The sequence below is a fragment of the Bombina bombina genome, chromosome 3 (genome assembly GCF_027579735.1).
Source record: "Bombina bombina isolate aBomBom1 chromosome 3, aBomBom1.pri, whole genome shotgun sequence".
In the NCBI taxonomy this organism is placed as follows: domain Eukaryota; kingdom Metazoa; phylum Chordata; class Amphibia; order Anura; family Bombinatoridae; genus Bombina; species Bombina bombina.
Genome location: NC_069501.1, coordinates 345,175,325 through 345,196,336, shown reverse-complemented (window position 1 = coordinate 345,196,336; position 21,012 = coordinate 345,175,325). Strand labels below are relative to the sequence as shown.

General features: G+C 34.3%; 1 protein-coding gene across 1 annotated transcript in view; it reads left to right on the top strand.

The window, feature by feature from the left end:
- Positions 1-21,012, top strand: part of ANOS1 (anosmin 1) — a 210,802-nt gene that overhangs the window by 177,857 nt on the left and 11,933 nt on the right. The window contains 3 exon segments of the mRNA XM_053706453.1: positions 4,920-5,091; positions 9,865-10,085; positions 11,898-12,039. Coding sequence (XP_053562428.1) covers positions 4,920-5,091; positions 9,865-10,085; positions 11,898-12,039 — 535 coding nt within the window.

The following is a 21,012-nucleotide window of genomic DNA, read 5'->3' as shown; positions in this document are numbered from 1 at the left end:
GTCCCACCCGCCCGGCCCTGCACCCGCCCAACCACGCCCCAACCATGCCCGCTCCCGTCGGCCATGCCCTCCACCACGCCCACTCCCATCCACCCTCTCTGCTGTGTGATCCTCACTGCCTTAACTGATCCTTCCTTCAGGCCAGGTATGTTTGTCTTGCGCTGCAGTCTCTACTGCTCATGACTGCATCAGACAAACATACCTGGCCTTTTATAATATAGGATATTACCTTCAACTTATATAGTGGCAAACTACATTTGACCTTCTTGTATGACATGAATTCCTTTTCAATAGTAGTAATCTGAAATAAAATGTCAAACTTAAAGGGGGAGTAAAGTAAAAATTAAATTTAAATGGATTGGATAGAACAGAACTTTTCAATTTATTTATTTTATTGATTATACTTAGTTCTCTTGGCATCCTTTGTTAAAGTGTAATCCTAGGTGAGCTCAGGAGTGTACACATGTCTCTAGCCATCTAGCAAAATGTTTGAAACGTTGTTTGTAGCAATGTTATACATAGTTACAAATACTGCTGCCATAGAGTACTAAAGTCACGTGCATGCTCCTGAGTTCTTATCAGCTTACCTAGTTTTACTCTGCAACAAAGGATATCAAAAGAGCAAAGCACATTTGATAATAGAAGTAAATTGGGAAGTTGTTTAAAATCAAATTCTCTATCTGAATCTGTCCCTTTAATTTTGATCCAGATATGCTTCAGGTGTATAAATAAGTTTTCTCTGGGTTTATTTGGTGAAAAAAGGGATAACATAGTACTCAAATGAAATGGACAGGAAACACCAAAATTATCTTTTCTATTTGTATAGAACATACAATTTTAAACAACTTTTCAATTTAATTCTATAATCAAATTTGCTTCATTATCTTGCTATCCTTTACTGGAGGTACAACATTACACTACTGGCAGCAAGCTGAACACATCTAGTTAGCCAATCACAAGAGAGAAATGTGTGCAGGCACCAATCAGCAGCTAGCTCCCACTAGTGTAGGATATGTGCATATTCTTTTTCAACAAGGGATACCAAGAGAACGAAGCACATTTTAAAATAAAAGCGTATTTAAAAGATTCTTAAAATGACCTGCTCTATCTGAATCATGCAAGTTTAATTTTGGCTTTCCTATCCCTTTAAATCACAACTGATATATTTTTAGATTGGACTTATTTTAAGATGAAGTACAATAATATATCAGTACTAATAGTTAAAAACCGAAAATGTAGTATTGTACCTTGAGATCACACCTTTTTCAGACTCTGCTTGTTTTAAATGGAATTTCTAAATGTATCCTAAGCTGCCCTTTCATGTGGGCTTATGTGTGCTTTTTCACTTGTTTTGTTTGGATTAACATTTACATTCAGACCGTGTTACACCAGCTATCATAATGTCATGGGAATTTTGTATTCTTTTAGAACTTTCTTGCTTTGATGCAGTACAACCCAGGTGATTCATAATGTATGGTTAAAGCATTCCACAATATTATTTCATTTTTGCAGCCACCCACAGTGTAAACATCCATATCTATTTACAGTAGAACATAAATAGAATATAAAGAACATTATCATTTCTATCACATTCTCAAAGCAATGGGACTTAATTAAGAGTATAATGTTTGCTGGGTTTTTGTATCATTAGTTATGATTTTTAATCATTTTCCATTTTTTGAATATTAATGCTGCATTTGCCATTAGTGGCTACATTTAAATTTACAGCTAAAATCAACTACATTTTTGGTGAAGTGATGGGGATTGGAATATAAAAGTTATATCTCAAGCTATTCACCATATGCATGTCATGAATTTACACCGCCCTCTAAAGTCAGCAAAATAATATCATGTAATATTTGTTCTTAAACATAAATGACAAAGATCTCATGTTATAATTATAAAAAAGGGAACAAACTTAGATTATTTCTACAGTGTAAAGGGACATTCTACTCCAGAATTTGTTTTGCTTAAAAAGATAGATAATCCCTTTATTACCCATTCCCCATTTTTGCATAACCAACACAGTTACATTAATATACTTTTTACCTCTGTGATTACCTTGTATCTAAGCCTCGGCAGACTGCCCGCTAATTTAAGTACTTTTGACAGATTTTCATTTTAGCCAATCAGTGCTCTCTCATATGTAACTCCATGGCATGAGCACAATGTTATATATGAATTGAGATAAGAGTCGGCCTTTAAGGCCTTAGAAATTAGCATATGAGACTGCCTAGGTTTAGCTTTCAAAAAAAAATACCAAGAGGACAACGCAAATTTGATGATAAAACTTCATTGGAAAATTGTTTAAAATTGCATGCCCTATCTGAATCATAAAAGTTTATTTTTGACAATACTGTTTTTTAACTTGTCACTCAAACATAAAATAATAGGAAAATGATGGATTCTGCTTAATCTAAATGGATTTAAGTTGTGCTTCAGACTTGCAATACACTACTGATTTGGAGGTAAACATGGCCTCTGAGCCAATCAAGGGTGGCGTATGTGTGTAGCTGGAAATCACTGATCGTGTTCAGCTTGGGACTGGCATTGTATTGCCACTCTGGAGATAACTTTTACTATGTATTTAACTGCTTTTTAGAGGTTAACAACAAAGTAAAATAAGAAAATGATATATTGAATTAGGCCATTTTCTTATTGCAATGTTATGTCTGATGTGACAGTATTGCATCGTAGCTAAGTAGCTAAAGCTACTCACCCAAACAATTTCAATATGAAACAAGTGGTGCACTTAGTGTAGCGTGAGCGATATGGGGTATTTTTAAGCTTCTTGCACGTAATATGAGTTGAAAGTAAACGCGTTCACTTGAGCATAATCAAACTTAACGCATGTCAGGTTAGCACAATTTCAGAGCCCTGGTTAACTGTTACGTGAGACAAAAAAGTGGCACAAAACACATAAAAAATTAATTTAAATGTACAGTTACACTCATAATTACACTGTCTGTTAACATTTTGTTAAAAAAAATTGCATCAAAAAGTTATAAGGGCTCAGGTGTTAGAAAAAAAGGCATGCACAGGGCTTTAACATACACCTGTCTAAATATGTATGTATATATGTGTACATATGTATTTATGTAATTATATCTGTATTTGTGTATTTTCAGACATTTATACACATATAAACACATAAATACATATGAATATAAGCATTGGAGTCCTTGTACACATGAAAAATCATATTTATGCAATATTAATGTTTAATAAAGTGTTTAACTGTGTTTTACTGTAAATATATAACATTCCAATTTTCTTCACACACATATATATATATATATAAAATTAAAAAATCATATATATATATATATATATATATATATATACATGTATTTAAGAATAAATTGAACATATTCTTCTATGTGAAGAACATTAGAATGTGAAATATTCATAATTCATGTCAGGTTTAGTGCACTTGAATAAATGTGATCGGGTTAGTGCGTAGGTATGACTGTTAGTTTTCTTTGCACTTTGCACACTCCATTGAAGTCTATGGGGGAATACATTAACACGGTTGCGATAAGATTACATTGTTGCTTTTCAAATAAAGATATTAATAGAACAAAGAAAATATGATAATAGGAGTAAATTAGAAAGTTGTTAAAAATGGCATGCTCTAATTGAATCATGAAAGAAAATTTTTGGTTTAGTATCCCTTTAATACAAAAATATCAATCTAGCTTGTATGCTATCCATTCTATTAATTAAACCTTTAGCCAACTAGAATGATTTTTAACATCATTGTCAATCACAAGCATGGCTGGGATCTAAAACTATGAATAAGCCAGACCTCAAATATAAATAACTACACCACATGTGCTAAAATTGAATTAGCTATTTAAGATACAGTTACAGTTTAGAAATAATGCAAAATCTAAAGCAGAATAACAATGCAGCTAATTATTTTAGTTTCACAATCTGATCTATTTTCCTTTAACAATTACAAATGATGCTCCTACAAAGTTGCAGTGATTCATGATAACTATATCTACATTTTACCTGCTTGAGTCTGTTATATTGTTTACAAATTGTTTATTTACCTTTATTTTGTTATTTGAAATAGCTATTTTCTGCCTGTTAAAAATGCCATCTATACTGAAAATTGCAATGCTACAGTAGTTGCTATAGAAAACCCAAGAGGTAGCAGCAGGAATCAACCTTTCAATGGGGGGGGGGGGGGGGTAGCACAACCCACCTCAAAGGATGATCCTGCAGCCAATTTGAATATAATTAACTCCTATCAGATGCTTGTCTTAATACTTTATCCTTTTTGAACTCTATAGTAGCTTACTAATTCTGATCAATTTCCCTGTGCTCATAAGGTAACCCTTTAAATCTGACTTGCTAGGGTTACTTGAGGACTGAAGATGGTGTTAAGGTACAAACTACATACCTAGGATCAGTATTGTAATGATACATTAACTCTATCATTTGTACTATATAATACTTTTAAGGTTGTTCTAGCAACCACAATTATACCTGTTTTAGGAATGACACATAGGACAAATGTAAAACACACATTCAAAAAAATGACTTTACACATTCAGAGGGTTCTGCAACATCTGTAAATGTTCATCCATGATCAACTCACATTCAGAGGGAACTTCTGACTATCAGAAATCCATATGAAGAAAATGACCATTGTGTCCATCGTGTCACTCACTGCTCCTATTTAAGAGTGCAATCTGGGTCACCAGTCTTCATTGTTTACATCTTCAAGCTTTACAAAACTTTTGATACAGAAAATCAAGATTTGTGAAGGCTTTTTTAACGTGTAACTTTCACTCAGGGCCTCACAAGCTATACAACCAGTTCTGATCATACTACTGATTAAACAAATGATAGGGCAGTATAAGGTGAAGGGTATTATTGTATTTATTTTATTTATTTATTTTACACAGGATAATTATATCATTCTCCCTGGACTACTGTTTTCCTGCAAATATAAAGTAAATATCCATCCTGCAAGACCCAAAGGACAATTGAAGGCTGAGAGTATTTTCTTTACAACTCCTCCTTGTTCAGCAGTAAAAGGAAAAAACAACAAACATATCAACTGCCCATCTGAAGGGGGTAAGAATTATCTGTGATATTGATTACAAAAAAGTGCAAAGGGCTATAATGTTCTATGTTCTTGACTTACTGTACTATTTTGTGAAGCTAATGCTTTGTAATGAGGAAAATATCATTTAAAGAGACAGTAAACACCTTGTACAAAACATTTCTGTTGTGCTGCTAAAGAACAACACATCAGCCAAGTCTTAATATTTTCAAAACAAATTAACATCCTTTTTACTGCAGTTGATTTTCAATAGCCACCAATCAGCAAGCGCTACCCAGGTGCTAATCCAAAAATGGGCCGTCTCTTAAACTTACATTAAATAAAGATACAAGAGAATGAAGAAAAATTGATAATAGGAGTAAATTAGAAAGTTGCTTAAAATTGCCTGCTCTATCTGAATCATGAAATAAAAATGTGGGTTTCGTAGTATTTATAAATATATATTCCTCTATATATCTGTATATATCTATACCTGTATATAATCAAGAACATTGGAATGTGAAATATGTGTTAGTTCCCCCCCCCCCCCCACTTTTTTTCTTTATTGACTTCTATGGGGGAATAAATGATTGCACACGCAATATTATGAGTTTGGCTTTTTGCGCTCGTCAGGTTAGTGCGTGAGCGAAAATGGCTAATTTCAACTCATAATGCGAGTGCAATATGATGTGTGCAAAAACCTTACTTCTAGCATAGTTAAAGAGCACGAGTGTTAGTGCTCCAACGTGTAATCTGGCCCTGTATATGAAACCTCAAGGCATTTACTGTCCCATTAAGTGGATATTTTTTTGTGAAGTAGTTTTCTTCCCTGTAATGTGTGGGAAATGTCTTGAAAAAATACATTCACTATGGTTATGTTGTATTGGAATTTTTTGTGGTCATGATATTATTGTCCTGGCGACATCTTTGTTTGGGCAATATTATTTCAATGGTATCGGATGTCAACTTGGAAAACTACATTTTATTTGTGTTTATATGTTTCATTCGGTTAGAAAGATCCAAAAAATGTAACTAAAATCATTGTTTTCTTTGGCAGTGTGAACTTTCTTTAAGTTATTATTTAGTTTTAATCTTGGTTATTAAATGTAAATTCAATAAAATGTTCAACAACCAATTTAAATTTAGAAATTTTCTCTGATTGTTTTGTTTAAAGCAAATCCCCATGCTTGTACCAACTCTGTTCTCTGTATTTTCCAATACTATGTAAAACAAAATAAACACTTCTAACTTTGATGTTACTGGATCAGATTCCTCCATAACAAAAAGGGAATGTAAACTCTTCAGGGAAGAGTTTGTTGGGTCAATCAACCAACTTTTATTGCAAAACGTTTCCAATTGATGTTTAAAAGACTGAGAACAAATACAGACTTTCTTTGTATACACTGTAGCAAGGTGTTGAAGTTCAGTTAGCAGCTTTTCATACTCCACTGATTTTACTGAGATTTAGTATTGAAGTTTACTGTAGTCCAGTGAAATGTTTGTGAAGTGCTGCCAAATATTGGTGAAGGCTTTCGTTGTTGGCAATTCTGCACTTAGTCCAATAGTCATTATTAGGAGAGTTAATTCCTTTTCAGACTGTAGTAGAAGAACGTTCTGATTTCTCATTTGATTCTCTTACAAAAATAATCTCAGCGTAAGGATAGAAAACTGGCAGAGTGTTGTTACTTGGTGTACTTTTGAATGAATGTGCTTCTTTTAGAAATAGCTAATTACAGATTGGGATCGTGAAGCCTTGTAGGTTATGTTAATGTTCAATGACTTCCAATATGCCTACACAGACAAAGGTTAAAGGGACATGAAAACCAAAGGTACAATTTCATGATTCATATGGAACAGGCAATTTGAAGAGACTTTTGTTTTTGCATTTTTATGTCCCAATAACTTTCAGGAACTTGTATGTTGGTGCAATTTGATCTAAATCTCATGTTGTGGGTTTCTCTGCAGGTTAAATGGGGTATTGCTGTGGGCTATTCTAATGAAGAGAGGGAATTAGTTTAGTCTGTTATGTATATAAGGGTTAGTTAGATGGATGTTATAGGAATAGGGGGATTGTGCAGTGGGAGTGAGGGGCTGGTACATTTAAATATCCCCAATCACATTGCATATTATATAATACTGTTAGGGACATTTTTACTATAGTGAACATACATTGTATGCATTATTGTGCGGCTTAAAATGTCTGTTTATTTGGAAATATTTTTTTTTATTTATTTTTTTATAAACAGCTTTATTGTAGGTAAACAGAATTACAAAAGTTCGGAGACGCAGCTCCAGTTTGCAGAATACAACAATAACTGTAAATTTTTATGGGAAACATTAATAGAGCCATAAGCTCTTTAGTGTAGAATATCAGCAACCTACTCCTGGAAATGTGTTAAATTAAGGTGTGAGGATTGCCCTCTAAGGTTACTTATTGACCACTTGTTGGTCAGGTAGTCTGCTTAAGAGTCCATATAGAGGTTATCCAGTCTGAGGAGGAAGTGTGCTGACAATTTAAATAATGGGTTTCCAACTAGTATAATACATTTCAACAGTTGAACATTAAAACAGTAAAACAGTAAACAGTAAAACAGCGTAAATAAAGGAAAGAAAAAAAAAATAACCAATAGGTTCCAGTCCATCCGCGCCCCAACCTGTGAATTCCATAATATCTACATTGTACGTTAAAACCCATATCCAGTGCTATATAACTCATGGCTTTCAATCGTTTCTTTTGTTTCTAGTCTGAATGTAATTAGACCAAAGCTGTGAGAGCTCAGCATAAGAATCCATTTTATCGTGTTAGAGGTAATAATATTCCTCTAAATCTATTATTTCAGAGACTTTCTGGGTCCACATGTCTATGGTTGGCGTTTCCCTACTTCTCCAGTTTTTGGCTATCAGAATTTTAACTCCATTAGTCAAGATGTTAAATAAATGAATGTATGGTTTATATCTAATTGTTAAGGGGGGTTTGTGTAGAAGCCACATCAAAGGGTTAAGTGGGAGTTAGGTTCCTAATATGTTTTCCACCTCCTGGATCACCTCTCTCCAGAAATTCTGAATAGAATTACACCACCACCACATATGATCTGTGTCACTGTTTACGTGACCACATCTCCAGCATTTATTACTATGAGCATGGTATAATCGATGTAATTTCTTTGGGGGGAGGTACCATCTATGTAGTAATTTATAATTAGTCTCCAAAATTGAGGATGAAATTGAGGATCTCACTGTAGCCCGAAACATTAATGTGCTTGCTTGAGGTAGAATAATAACTCCCAGGTCCCTCTCCCAACTCTCTAAATATGGGGGTATATAACCCAGTGGTGTGTGTGTGAAAATTTTATAAATGGTAGATAATGTATGTCTCACAGGAGGTTCCCGGACACACAGGGATTCAAAGTTGGTCAGGGGTCTGACCATATTTCTGTAGCCTATGTGAGTGGTTATAAAGGGGGTAGTTTGTCGATAAGTAAACCAGTTGGCAAAACAGTCATGTCCCTTTGATATGAGGTCGGTCTGAGAGAGTAGTGATTCATTACTGGTTATTAAATGGATTGTAAAATCCCTATTTGTCGTAGCCACTATGGTTTGGTTGGTGTAGCGTCAATGGACTGAAAATTATTTAATATATATGGATTCAAAATATCTTGGAACACAGTATAATATTTATGGGTAATATGTGGGTAAGCCCTTAAGGGCTAATCTTATTTGGAAATATTTTATAATGGGAAAAATACGTTTTCAAAAGTTTGGAGTTCTTGATAAAAAAATGTAACCTATTTTAAGTGATGATAGGGTTGCTTAACATATGGATTATGGTGGATTGTAAATTGAACATGCTTTATCAAACTAGATTAAAGGAACAGTAAAGTCAATATGTGACTTAAGGTGATGATAAACTTTTCCCTTTGTATAAACAGAACTGGAATGTAAGCGGTATTTTAGATGGAGTTTAATTCATCAGTTGTAATGAAGATACGCTATAACTTACGTTTTAATATAGTGATGAAATTCTTATACCCCGCATTCCGACCACCCACTTCAAAAGTATTTTTGTAGCTAGAGTGCCAATTGGAGAACAGTTTAAACCATTAGCTCACAAAAAAAAAATACTTTTGAAGTGTGCAGCCGGAGCGCAAAGAATTTGAATCTCAGCGCTACGTTAAAAAGTAAGTTATAATGTATCTATATTAAAACTGATTAATTAAACTCCATCTAAAGTATCGCTAACATTCCGGATCTGTTTATAAAAATGGGAACGTTTACCATCACTTTTAATGGATTGGATAGAATGTTCCAATGTTATTTATTATTACTTTTTCTTCATTTCTTTTGGTATATTCTGTTAAGGATTAAGCCTTGGTGAGTTCAGGAATGTACAGCAGTGTTTGCAGTAAAGTTTATAGTAAAGTTATACATAACTGCTGCCATGAAATGCAAAATACATGTGCGCACTCCTGAGCTCCTATCAGCCTACCTAGGTTTACTCTTCGACCGAGGATACTAAGGGGTTGATTTATCAAGTGTCTGTCCGACATGATCTGCTCAGCACTCATTTATCCGCTCATTTATCATTGCTTGTGCAATGCCACCCCCTGCAGATTGGTGGCCAGGGGTGTCAATCAACCCGATCGTATACAATCAGGTGGATTGATGTCCGGCGTATGTTCCTTTAACCTGTTAAATTTCATCAGCATTGTTATTTACACATAATTGTTTAATTATATGTATTACATATGATTTAACTTAATTTGTTGGATTGATTTTTTTTTTGTATTTATTTTTTTACTTTTCAGGTCAAGTTGTTTCCAAGGTCTTGGCAAAACCAGAAAATCTTTCTGCATCATTTAATGTACATGATGGTAACATTACTGGCCATTTCTCATGGAAACTTTCTAAAGTAAATCTTCATCAGCCGATGACTGGCTTCCAAGTTACATGGGCAGAAGTCACAACAGAGAGCAGGCAGAACAGCTTGCCAAACAGCATCATTTCCCAGTCTCAGATACTTCCAGCAGTAAGTACTTTTAAACCAGTCTATGTAAATGTTCATATCAATCTCCAACAGCTTTTGAATATTGTTATTGTTATAATGCTGAGTGAAAAAAGTTCAAACATGAAACTGAAGAGCAGAATACAATTATAAAGAATACAATTGTAATTTATTTTCTGCTGATTGGATTATAGATAAAAATAAATTAAGACCAATTGTGAGTATGAAAACAATCTAAAATTTAAATGCTTTAAAAAATGTATAGCTGTTACAATAAAAAATATCAATAACAAGACTATAAAGAAAGGGTATAATGTACACTGGTTGTTAATAGTATAAAACAACATTTCATTGGCTGAGAATTTAAAGATACCTTTTAGTTTAAAAACAAAATTTTCTATATTTTTTAGATACATTTTTCCTTTTACTATGTGCTTAACCCTCTGCAAAAGAGTTCAAATAATGCACCAGGCAAGATCGTGTACCATTTAAATAAGGATATGACCAGTTAACAAATCAGTAAAATGCATATGTATGCATGCTTAAATTTGCATCTGTATTCTCACCAGGAGGTACATATGGGTGTTGTTAGAGTGCACCTTTGTTTATGTGTTTAACTTTATTAAACACATATAAAAAAAATATATGTTTAAAAAAATCAATATTTACAAAAAAAAATTGATTTTATTTTTAAACTAGAATGTTCATTTAATTTCTTGTATTAAATTTGTGTTTAATTATAAAGATAAAAAACCAAATATAAAAAAATGGTGATAGCGTGCGCCTAAGACAAATCAAATCAAAAACTGGCAGGTAGTGAACTCAGAGTGATTGATTAATCCTCATAAGGTGTTAGAAAGTGCAGTTGCAAGAAAACAATAATAATAATTAGGGTGTGCCTCTGGGTGTGGTATACAGTGTAAGAAATATATATTTCATAATGTGTATAAAATAACTCTGAGTAAAGATCCAATATAAAATAGTAAAAAATGTATATGTAAACCTTTGTACGTGACGGCACAAATAGGGTTACTGGATCGATAATAATTACCAAACAACTAAAATAATACAAAATATAACCCAAGAATTAAATTGAGGAAAAAAAGCTTATCGTGATATGAGTCCCAGAAGTGGTGTTGGAAATTGGTAACTGGAATCGTCAGTGTTTCTGAAATAAAGTTGTAGAAATCTTTATCATCCCAGTGGAAGTGTTCAAAAGAAAATATTCAAAGTGCAGTCGGCAGCTGGTCTTGGAGATGTCTGATCAGGACCCAGTATCTAGAAATGATGCAAAAAAAGACAGCGCCTCATTGTGCAAGTAGGTTTCGTAAGAAGGAATCACAGTGAGAGTGAAGACAAGTGGAAATATACTCACAAGAGTATTGGCATCCTTATTGAAAGTGGTGCGAATAGGCAGACTGACGTTTTAGCAGCAGTCAGTACGCTGTGCCGGGTAACATCCGAATTCCTGAGCGGACGGCTGTGGGCTCTCCTCTATAGATCGAGTCCGAATCCTCTGTAGCTGTGCTGTGGGAAGAAACAGCGTGCAGCTGCTCTCTGTGTGTGATCAACGCTGCAAGCTGGTAGTTAGAAAACAGTCCTCGGCAGAGCTACACTCGGTGAAAAACTCTACTAATGGTAGAGAAAACTTGGCAAGCAAAGATAAAAAAGCCAAATGATACAAGGCTTAGTGTATAAAAGAGTAAAAACACTTTATTTGGGGTGAGCTTATAACGCGTTTCTCGGCCACAAGCTCCTGGCCGTTTCATCAGAAAATGTGTTTAATTATGATTATTGTGAATTCAAAATGATAATGTGTGTCTTTATTTCTCACAGGATCATTACATGCTGACTGTTCACAATCTGAGGCCGTCAATGCTTTATAGATTGGAGGTTCAAGTATTAACAACAGGAGGTGAAGGACCAGCAACAATAAAATCATTTCGGACACCTGATGTACTGCCGCCTTTACCTCACCGTAAGTGATCAATAAACACACGATCTTTTGCGTGACCTTGTGCAACACATAGAACACTATATGGTATTACAAGTGTATGGTAAGAAAAATGACAATCTTAACACGGCCAACATTTTCTTAGCAAATCCTGTACTTTTAATGCATAGCACAGGAAGTGCTATTAGCGCTCATAATACTTATAACGGTGAGTTAAGCGTTAACACAAAATGCAGCTGAAAAAAATTGTACTTTTGGAGACCTAGCGTAGAGGAACACTTGAAAATATGCATACAAAAATACAGGGAAAACATATTAAAATATTTCACTTATATTTATAAACCTAAAATGTAAAATAGAAGTTTATTACTGAAACAAAATCACTGTTTTAAAAGTATATGGTATATGACAAGATGCAGGACTGGGAAGGGCTCAAAGGTGTATATGTATGTGTGTGTATGTTTATATATTCGTATGTGTGAGTATGTTTATATATTTGTATGTGTGTTTATGTTTATATATTTGTATGTGTGTGTATGTTTATATATTCGTATGTATGTGTGTATGTTTATATATTTGTATGTGTGTGTGTTCTTTATATATATATATATATATATATATATATATATATATATGTATGTGTGTTTGTGTATATATATATTTATATGTGTGTGTATGTTTATATATTTGTATGTGGGTGTCTGTTTATATATTTGTATGTGTGTGTATGTTTATATATTTGTATGTGGGTGTATGTTTATATATTTGTATGTGGGTGTATGTTTATATATTTGTATGTGTGTGTGTGTATGTTTGTATATTTGTATGTGTATATGATATATATATATATATATATATATATATACATATGTGTGTTTATGTTTATATATTTATATGTGTGTGTGTATGTTTGTATATTTGTATGTGTATATGTTATTTATATATATATATGTATATATATATATATATATATATATATATATATATATATATATGTGTGTGTGTTTATGTTTATATATTTATATGTGTCTGTGTATATTTATATATTTGTATGTGTGTATGTTTATATATTTGTATATGTGTGTCTGTTTATATATTTGTTTGTGTGTATGTTTATATATTTTCTATGTGTGTGCATGTTTAAAAATGTGTTTGTGTGTATGTTTATATATTTCTATGTGTGTGCATGTTTAAAAATGTGTTTGCGTGTATGTTTATATATTTCTGTGTGTGTATGTTTATATATCTGTATGTGTGTTTGTTTATATATTTTGATGTGTGCGTATGTTTATACAGTATATTTCTATGTGTGTATACATATGTATGCCTGCAATGGTTTTTAGCTTATATTTCTATCCAAACATAGTACAAAAGTATGTAACAAATGCCACCACTTCAATATAGGTTTACAGCACCTTCAACTCAGAGCTTGTGTCGAAAGCTGACATGAGTTTTTCAGTGTACCCCCATAGATGTCTGCAATAAAGCTAATATTTTTGTACTCCATTTGTAATCTAACCCTCAAAACTAACTGACTAAAAGTGCCCATTAGAAGGGGTAGAGCAAAGGGCATGGAAACCAGGGGCTGCCTTGTAAATTTCTGCCTGGTGGCAACTTTTAGAATTTGTGATAGCTAAGCACCTCCCTGCACCCTGATGAGCCACTACTAACATGCATTAACATTAGATTTTGTTTTATGGAGGCACTGCTGTGAGACCTGTACAAATTAAAATACATAAAAATTTTTAAATTAAAGCAATTAAAAAATACAATAAGTGGAACAATATTAACATTTTGTAATATTTTTCTAAATAAATTCACTGGAATAAAACCCAGAATATATTGCACACCCACACACACGCACACACATATACATGTGTGTGTACATATATATATATAGATAGATAGATAGATAGATAGATAGATAAATAGATAGATAGATAGATAGATAGATAGATAGATAGAGATGTGTGTGTGTGTGTGTAACTGTGCACCACAGAGTCCATTATCAAAACTAAACTATTCACATCCCTTGGCCTCATTATAAGTACAAGCTGTTCAATAGCCAGTAAGATCTCCTAGCATGTGTACCTTAATACAAGTTGCACTACTTTTAATTTGCTTACAAAATTAATGTAACCTGCTGTTCATAATATCTCAATGGAATAGATAAAGCAACACAATCCTTTAGAAAAGCGTATCAAATGGTTTATCTACAAAAATAGATAAACTTTTCTAAAGGATTATGATCAACCCCTAAATCAGAATTTTGGAAAATATAGATAACATTTGCAAATTGTTCAGAATCTAGCCTCTGTCTCTTAAAGGACCACTAAACACAGTAGAATAACATAATCAATAAACACATTAGACAATGTAAAAGAATTTAGTTTGAATTTTTCTGACAAATTTCAAAGTTAGTTTTATTTTCCTTCCATCATGTGACAGCTATCTGCCAATCACAAAATGCAGTTGCAGCTGGTGCCTCAGAAAGTGTGCATATAAAAAGATTAGGCATAGTAAGATAACGGGTGTTAACTAGAAAGTTGTTTAAAATGAGGTGCTCTGTCTGAATCCTGAAAGTTTAATTTTGACTTTAGTGGTCCTTTAAGGATAACAACAAACTGAAGAAAACCACACAGTGACTGTGAGTAGTATGGTTCTATTATCACCAGTTCAGTAGTGAGTGCACTTTACCTCAGCTCATGTATGTTCATGATTAAGATAGATGACAACATTTTGGCAGGCTATACCTCTAGCAGGGTTTTGTCGATGACAGCTTGACATTGATAACATTTGTACCCTATTATGTCATCATGATTCTTCTCGGTAGCAAAATGGGACAGTATGAAATATTTCCAGTACTGATTTTTTTACATTATTTGTTTTGGAAATCACTAATGTAAAATAACAATAAAAAAAACTTATAAATTAAGGAAAACAACAAGTTTTAATTCAATGAAACATTTTGTAAAATTCTAAAGGTTTTGTAGACATATTAAATAAACATTTTTTTTTATCCAATTTTAAAATAAAAAAAAACAACAACAGAAACTAACAAAAAACGTTTAGCAAGTAGACTGTCCATTCACCATTGTTTTCCACAGCTGCATAGAGAATGTGGTATAATTGCCAATTAAGTCAAGAGAAGTGTTTGTTGTTAAATGTTTCAAAGAAGAATAATAGATAGTGTAAACCAGCGGTTCTCAACCAAAGTGACCTCAAGGCCCGGTAAATTTTAGCTAGACATGTCCATGGCCCGGTAGTTTTATATATATATATAGTGTGCAGCAGGTGAGGACTGATCAGCCAGGCAAATAGGACCTGGGCCGAGGGACCAGCAAGTAGGGGGGCCCACAAATGGCATCTCCACGGATCCTGGTGCATTCCTTAAGCTGGAGTTTTCAGTTGCCCTATCAGTAACTAAGCAAAAAAAGTGTGGGTTTAGAGGGGCCCTAGCGAGGGTCTGTCGCTGTGAGGGCCATGGAGTGTGGGGTCTGGCGCTGGAGGTTGGGTACCCTTTCTCTGGACCTTAATGTTGGGGGTCCTGGCTCTGGAGGTTGAGGGGCCTGTTGGGTGCAGGGCAGGGAGGCTACCATGTTCATTTACATAAAATGTAATACATTTTGGTCAGTGTGAGACAGTGTTCCTGGGACCTTGATTGGTATCAGTCTGCCCTTGGTGTGCAGTGGGGTAAGAGTGTGCAGTGGGGGCATGACAGGCCGGGGCCCACCAGCAGGGCTATCACGGCCCTGTACTGGGCCACAGCCCGGCTGTTGAGAAACCAGGGTGTAAACCAATCATGTGAAAACTAAATCTCACAGACATGTGTATTTCCATTTATAAATACAAAGAACATATTCTGCTATGTGCAGAACATTGGAATGTAAAATATTTACAGTAAATACAAACTATAACACTTTCTTAAATATTAATATTGCATAAATATGCGTTTTCATGTTTTCATCTACTTAACTGCCAAGGGCTCCAATGCACTTGTATCTGTACATATGTATTTATGTGTTTATATGTGTATATATGTTTGTAGATATATATATATATATACACATATAAATACAGATATACACACATATAAATACATATTTACACACATATAAACACACACACACACACACATATATATATATATATATATATATATATATATATATATATATATACATCTTAAGATAAAGCCCTTTGCCTGCCTTTTTTTTTTAAACACCTGAGACCTCATATCTTTGAAATAACAAGAGGATAGCTGACAGCGCCTAGGATACACTCATACAAGTGCACTATTAAAGGTTACCTAAGAAACCTAGGATAATTAGGACAGATACAAATGGAGATATAATAAGAGCACCAACAGGCTAAAGTATGATATCAGGCAACAGACAATATTAAAGATAAAATATAAATTATTACATTTATTATAAACAACTAATAACCAATTTGAACAGATTAAAATTAAAATTGTCTAAAATGATGGTAGGATAAAAACAAATCTCTATGTGAGGTACAATAAATCACATATGTGAAGTACAATAAATCAATAAATGAACTAATAGTCCCAATGTCCAGTAGTGCAAAAGTCCAAATCCTAAAAAGTAGTGTGAATCCTTGATTGTGAAATCCTAAAGTTAATTCTGGAAGACTCCTAAAGATATCCTGAAAATGGTGAAAACGAATATGTATCCAAAAAACGTAAAAAGTGAAAAATAAAAACTGAAAAAAGTCCCCCAAAAAATAATATATATATATATATATATATATATATATATATATATATAATAAAAATAGAAATCCTAATGTGTGATAAGGGTGTGCTCAGTGTGATAAGGGTGTGAATCCGCTGTGGAAAACCTAAAAGAGAAGAAAATATACAAACGTGCAAAATCTCCTAAATGGTGATGACCAAATATACTTACCATAACTCTGTCAATGTATTTCGGCCCATTTTGGGGCCTTTATCAAGGCATGTCTTGATAAAGGCCCCAAGTTGGGCCAAAACACGTTGACAGAGATTTGAGGCTCAAGTTTTCCTTTTTGGTAAGCATATCTCTATATGTGTATGTGTATATATCTATCTATCTATATATATCTATATATATATCAGTTTTTATTTTTCATGTTTTATGTTTTTTGGAAACATATACATTTTCACCATTTTCAGGATAGCTTTAGGAGTCTTCCACAATTAACTTTAGGATTTCACAGTCAAGGATTCACACTACTTTTTAGGATTTGGGCTTTTGCACTACTCTTCATTGGGACTATTAGTTAATTTATTGATATATTGTACTTCACATAATGATTTATTGTACCTCACATACAGCTAGATTACGAGTTGTGCGTTCGTCTTTTAACATTGAAAATATGTCATTTTCAGAGTTAAAACAGTAACACAGCCATTACAAGTCTTGTCGGTATAGCTGTACCACAAGCCTTTTAGCCTGTAATGCAACTTCAGTACCGCACTCATAAAAATTACGTTTTTTCATGGGGTTCCCATACCACTGCCATTACAAGTTTTGCGGTGAAGCTAAAAAACCTGTGTTACAGCCTAAAACGACAAGATCCGTAACGCAATCTAAAAGCAGTAGTTATGAGTTTTACGCTACAAATCTGTAACATAAAACTCATAAGTAAACTGCTACAAAGTACACTAAACACCCATAAACTACCTATTAACCCCCGAAACTGAGGCCCTCCCGCATCGCAAACACTATATTAAATTTATTAACCCCTAATCTTCCGCTTCTGATATTGGCGCCGCTTAAAAAAATATTAACCCCTTTTCCGCCGCTCCCCGACATCGTTAGCACTACAATAACATTATTAACCCCTAAACCGCCACCCTCCCGCATCGCAAACACTATTTAAATATAATTAACCCCTAATCTGCCGCCCGCCCACATCGCCCCCACTGTACTAAATTTATTAAGCTCTACACCGCCGCAACTATAATAAACATATTAACTCCTAAACTGCAAGCCCCCACAACGAAATTTACTAAAGTAAACTATTAACCCCTAAACCGAAAGTACCCCACATCGCAATAAACTAAATTAAACTAGTAACCCCTAAACCTAAAGCCCCCTAACTTTAGATTAAAATTACAATTTCCCTATCTTAAGTTAAATTAAAATTTACCTGTCAAATTAAAAAAACTAAGTTTAAACTAACAATTAAACTAATATAACTATTAAACTAAAATTAAAATAACTACCAATTAAATAAAACTAAATTACACATTAAAAAAATCCTTATACTCTAAAAATTACAAAGTATCTAAATAAAAAAAATAAAAAAATAAAAATTACAAAAATTAACAAACACTAAATTACGAAAAATAACAAACAAAATTATACAAAATTAAAAAGAATTACACCTAATCTAATAGCCCTTTCAAAATAAAAAATCCCACCCAAAATAAAAAAAAAACCCTAGCCCACAATAAACTACCAATAGCCATTAAAAGGGCCTTTTGTAGGGCATTGCCCTAAGTTAAACAGCTCTTTTACCTGTAAAAAAAAAAAATACAAAGACCCCCCAACACTAAAACCCACCACGCAAACAACCCCCAAAATAAAAAACACGTAACTTGTCAGGATTCCATTCCAGCTTTTCTTTTTCACCTAAACTTTCCTGCCTTGCTTTACCACTCCCCTATTTAAGGCATCACAGCACCTTGAACAGGTGCTTAGTTATTGTTGATTTGCAGCTAGAAGCTATGCCAAAATTCTACCTGACTCCTTACTGAGGATTAAGAAAGGATTACAATTTATACCAAAGAACTAAAGATTTAATTTAAAGCCTCTCTTTATTCACTGCAGCTTGTTTGAAGTGCTGCAGCGCTTGCTTGGATTTCCTTTTACATTATAGCTGAATGTGATTTCCAGCGTCAGCGCAATCTCTCAACTGTAATTCAGAAGCTACAAACTGGGACATTGCTCTGTTTCAATCTGTATCAGGTATTGAGGTTTACTTGGGATATACTAAACATCTACTCGTTACCTTATATAACGGATAACCCACTGTTAAGTAACGGAACTTAGCCACACCCTCCAACTATCAGCGTGACTCTTCCTGAGCTTCAACCGGAGCCACAAGCCGTCTTTGAATTAACAACTCATTTGCTCATCGCAACTGTAGCAAGCTATCTCTTAATACACAGACCGCATAGTTCCGGTAACTATTCCATGCAGCTTCTCTGACGTCACTCCTCAGTAGATGAAAACTGACACTCGGATTTCATTCCGCTGTAGCGCTTAAGCTAGAACAAATCTCCTTACTTGTATGTGCTCTGTCTCTAGCAATATTTAAAGGGAAAGTAACAAATTCTCTCTGTACATTCAGTTGCTAGGATAAAAGCAACTAGGAATAAAAATAACAGGTTCTCATACATAATAGAAACCTGCTTATGCAAAGTCTGATACTTTCAATTTACCTTAAGAACTTTTCTTTAAAGGACTGTTTCATCATATAATTTACAGACTTCTCATTTAATTTAATTCACTTATGTCACTCTGAGCTCATTACTTATATAAGCACAGAGACTAAAGTGATACATTCACTCATTTTTGAATAATTAGATCTGCAGTTGAGATCCATAATTTCCTTTAACGGTGTCAATTGCTGACACTTTACGCAGACTCTCACAGAATAACTAAGCCTAAAAGAATAAATGGATCCAGTAGATCTACCACAAGTGGTCTACAATCTCTCTCAAAGAGTCGACCAACTCAGCCAAGGGATGCGGGAACTCCAGTTGGAGAATGAAACACTGCGCAAAGTAATCAAGGATACAACCACCTCCAGGACTCCACCTTCTGAACATTCTCCTGAACCTTCTGTTTCCCCACCTGATCTATTCTATGGAGATAGAAGTCAGTACCGACATTTCAAGAATGCTTGTCTCCTAATGTTCCACCTGAAACCCAGGACCTATCCCAATGACGAGGTCAAGGTACTTACTCTAATATCTTACCTCAGAGCTGAACCTAGAGTTTGGGCTGACACCCTATATGAAACACGTAACCCAGTGTTATCCACTCTAAATACTTTTCTCCCAGCTATGGATGAATACTATGCAGACACCAATCTCCAACTCCAGTCGAATTATATATCACTGACTTTAAGCAATTTGCGACCGACTCGCAATTGAATGAGATTGCCTTGAGGAACCAGTTTAGATTAGGCCTTTCAGAGCCGCTTAAAGATGAACTCGCCAGAGTTGTTCTACCGGATACACTGGAGACACTTATGAAATTAAGCATGCAGATAGACCGAAGACTTCGGGAAAGGAAAAGTGAACGTCACAATCAAGATATGCCCTACAAAAAACCCACTATACCACCTACACATAGCTCAGTTATATCTCCTAATCAAAGTGAAGCCATGGACATAGGGTTCATTCGGGGACCTTTGACAGCTGAAGAACGTTCAAGATGCAGGAACAAAGGCTTATGCATGTACTGTGGTATGGCAAACCACACTGTTAGAGACTGTCCAACCCTTGAAAGGAATAAAACTCGTAAGTGCTCTCCTTTCTTAACCTCTCTTATTATGCATAATAAACCTTCTCACTGTAGTCTTCTACTCTCTTTACAGTGGGAGCAAAGGCTGCTGAAGAAAGAAGCAATCGTTGATACTGGAGCCCAAGGAAATTATATCGATCACACACTTGTAACCTTAAATAAAATACCACTAATAAAAAAAATAAACCCCGTCTCTATCCGTGTTGTAGATGGTTCAGAAATCTCCTCAGGTCCAATCACACACCACACCATCCCTATTTTGGTTACAACTCAATGTTCTCACCAAGAATACATCACATTTGATGTGATTCTTTCCCCATTATTTCCAATAGTATTGGGGTTGCATTGGCTACAATTACATGAACCCTCAATAGATTGGAAAACCTTACAAGTGAGATTGGATTCCTCCTATTGCAAGCAGACTTGCTACCAACACTCCTTAACTTCACTTTTGCAC